The sequence below is a fragment of the Bradysia coprophila genome, unplaced genomic scaffold, assembly GCF_014529535.1.
Source record: "Bradysia coprophila strain Holo2 unplaced genomic scaffold, BU_Bcop_v1 contig_232, whole genome shotgun sequence".
NCBI classification, from domain to species: domain Eukaryota; kingdom Metazoa; phylum Arthropoda; class Insecta; order Diptera; family Sciaridae; genus Bradysia; species Bradysia coprophila.
The window spans coordinates 2,391,297-2,394,576 of NW_023503493.1; the positions used below are offsets into that span (position 1 = coordinate 2,391,297).

Here is a 3,280-nt window from a genome sequence, read left to right on the forward strand (position 1 = left end):
AAAATCCAAACTCCACTTCCTTTTCCGTTTATTTTCTCTCCCCGAAACAAAAGCTACAAATTTCACGGTCAACGTTAAATCACTTCTTCGAACGACTCTTCTGCTGTTTTGCATGCTTCTTCCTGTTGGCATCTTTTTTCACTTTGTTTATCGTCTCTTTTCGCTTGATGTGCTCCAAACGCATCCGTTGACGCACAATCTGTTCCGGATTCTTCAATTCCTTGTCCTTGTTGTTCAACCGTTTCTTCAAATCCTGCTTGGCCATATGCCGTCCCCATCGAGTTGACGGATGTGTTGCGGCCGGAGTAACTGGGGAAAGAGAAATTTTTAAAAAATGGAATTGTGGTTTCGGGACATGTAACGCAGATTCGCTTACAGCTTTCATCGTCTTCGAACTCCTTGTGCACCTGCTCTTCGATCTTTGTCTTCTCCTTCCAATCAGCATAACGTCCCGTTTTGTATGTCGCCGGTATCCAAATACCAGACTCGGTACGAATTTTACCAGCGCGTGGATCTTGCACCGGAACCATTTTCTTTCGAATGCGACACCACTTCTTGGCGCCCGGTTTGAATTTCACTTCCTCCGCCTTATCCGTCAAGCTGAATTCGGCTTTCTGTGCTTGCTGTTCGAACGAATTTATCGCCAGACCGTCTTCGGTGTGCTTATCCGACGACTCGTACGGAATGTAATTTTCGTCCTTGACCGGCGGCCGAGCGGATCGCTTGATTTTCTTCACCTTTTTCCGGTCGTACAAACTGTCCGTGTTGGCGCGTTTCTTCGATGTGATCACTTGGTCGAACGATGACTTAATGTCGTTGTCGGATGGTGCGGGCAATGGGTTCGCTGTTGTGGTCAGGAAATTCGATTCGTTTTCCAGTTCGATTTCGAGGCTCTTCTTCTGGAAGCGTTCGATGATGTCGGCATGGGCGGCACGTTTGTTTTTCATGATTTCGAATTGAATGGACTTTTGTTGCGGATTCAGTTCGAACACCGTCTGGAAGGAGAGCAGGGCAAAATTTACATTGGACTGGACACAGAACAGCCAGCATTTCTACTTACCCCAGACGGTCGATATCGCTTCATTTTAGCTATCAGGTCACCCTTCACATCGAACTTTTTCTCGTCCCCATCGAATGGATTGCCTTTCGTATTACCGGTGATCTCTTGGAAGTCTTCCAGCGACAGCAGCGCAAAGAATCGAATGTTCTTCACTCGTTTGTTTGCATCCACCGATGCTGCCGGTCTGGTGCTCAGATATTTTTTGTACGCATTCGTGCTGGTACGGAGGACTCCAGCCTTGGGAAAAGAAAATTTAATTTTTTGATTTGTCGTTCCGTGGCGATGAGAAAGGCGATTCGCTTACAATATGCTGATTGGCTAGGAAGCCCATGACCAGTGAGTGTTCCTCTTCCAAAATGTCTTGCGGTACGATTCCAATTGACGACCGATCATTTATGTTGAACGGTCGATTCAGGAACAAATGCAAGTCCAGCAAATGCGCCTCGTCGTCCGTTGAGAATATCGAATAAGCTGTGCCCTGACGACCAGCCCTCGCACAACGACCTTAAAATCCATTCAAATCAATACGGGAACTTTAGAGACGACAAGGACTAAAGTAGTCGAGGAAAATAGCAGTAGCGCAACTCACCCACTCGATGAACGAATAACTTCGGTTTGCCGGGGAAGTGAACGTTGACGACATAGTCCAGACTCGGTATGTCAATACCACGAGCGGCCACATCCGTTACAATGAGAACGGACACTTTTTTGTACTGGAACTTGGCCGAGTTGATCTTACGAGCCGATGGATCCATTGTGGAATAGATGAGGGTGTTGCTAATGTTGGCCTCGGTCAGCAGCTTAAGAATGAAAGAGAAACTGTTACTATCGATGCAACAATCGATGCTAGGAGAACAGTGGCAGAGACGGATTCTTGGGAATCTTTAGCAGCAATTCCTTGGTCTCAGTACTTACGTATGAAATCAGCTCGACGTGATGCTGAGTGCCTGCAAAGACTACGGTCTGAGCTTCGCTCGGTATAACGTACTTCAGCAGCGACACCAATGCCGAATATCTCTCGTCCGGTCGACAATGTACGAATTTCAGTGTCAATCCATCCGGCAGTTTGGACTCGACGTCCAAACGAATCAAAACTGGATCGCCAAGTCCGGCCCGAGCGAAATCCACCAACAGTTTGGGTAGTGTGGCAGAGAACATGACCATTTGCTTGGAGTCGGGCAGACGATTCAACGTTTCGTTCAATTGCTCGCCGAAACCCATTTCGAACAAACGATCAGCCTCGTCGAAGACGACATACTCTGCAGAACGAAAACAATGTTCAAATGTACTCGACCCGCCGAACCTCGATAGACTTACCAATCGAATTGAGCTTCAAGTCCATTTCCACGCACAAATGCAAGAATCGTCCGGGCGTTGCCACGATTACATCGGGCGATGTATGAATGGCCGAAAACTGTGCACTCATCGGATCGCCACCGAGCACCAGCGCCACTTTCAGGTCCATGAACTTTCCCAGATCTTTGAAGAATTTGAATGTTTGAATGGCAAGCTCCCTGGTCGGCGACAGGATCAATGCTCTTGCACCGGTGGATGCGTTACGACTCTTCAGTTTCTCGAACAGTGGAATGAGAAAGCAAGCGGTTTTACCGGAACCCGTTTTGGCCATGGCAACCACATCGCGACCTTCCAGAATTAACGGAATTGTCTGTCGGATGGACAGACGGTTGTGTGTGGGTGGAGTTTAGTACGCGAAAGGAACACTGGCTGTACATACCTTCCGTTGAATGGGTGTCGGAATTTTGTATCCTCGTCGCGTAATGCCTTTGAGCACATCAAAGCTCAAGCCCATTGCCTGGAAACCGCCGCTGTTTTTCTTGCCTCTGGGCTTTTTGGTGAATCGTCCATGATTGACATCGTCATCGTGATGGTCGGCCGGATGGCCAAAGCCTTGCAGTCCATCCTCCGTATTTGATTTTCCCTGTAGATGACCGCAGTCAGTGTAGGAATGTGAGGTTAAATGTGACATTTACACGGAGATTTTTTTTGGAACAATTGAAAAGATGTGTCAACGATGGTTGACACGGTCACTGCTCGACACTTACCATTTTCAAATACTTTCAGCGAATGTCGAATTGAATTGAACTGTGGAAGGCATACACGTTTGGGATAGCCTTTGAATATGTACGGTGTGCCGAATCAAAACAGAAAACAATGTGCGATTTGATGGAGCACAAGTTCTTCTGTCAAAGTAGTGTAGTA

At 47.3% G+C, this 3,280-nt stretch overlaps 1 protein-coding gene across 1 annotated transcript; it reads right to left on the reverse strand.

Moving 5' to 3' along the window:
• Positions 1–3,280, reverse strand: LOC119075872 (ATP-dependent RNA helicase DDX54). Its single transcript, XM_037182434.1, has 9 exons — positions 3,124–3,280; positions 2,796–2,999; positions 2,378–2,726; positions 1,976–2,319; positions 1,650–1,860; positions 1,365–1,564; positions 1,061–1,297; positions 377–995; positions 1–309 (listed from the first exon to the last, which is right to left on the reverse strand). Exons 1-9 carry the CDS (start codon positions 3,124–3,126, stop codon positions 80–82), a joined length of 2,397 nt encoding a protein of 798 aa, XP_037038329.1. The 5' UTR covers positions 3,127–3,280; the 3' UTR covers positions 1–79.

Excerpts from the sequence above, each read along its gene's own strand:
- LOC119075872 (XM_037182434.1), bottom strand. Across the intron at positions 1,565-1,649 it reads GTTATTCGTTCATCGAGTGG|GTCGTTGTGCGAGGGCTGGT; the intron begins GTGAGTTGCGCT and ends ATGGATTTTAAG. Across the intron at positions 1,298-1,364 it reads TCCTAGCCAATCAGCATATT|GCTGGAGTCCTCCGTACCAG; the intron begins GTAAGCGAATCG and ends TCTTTTCCCAAG.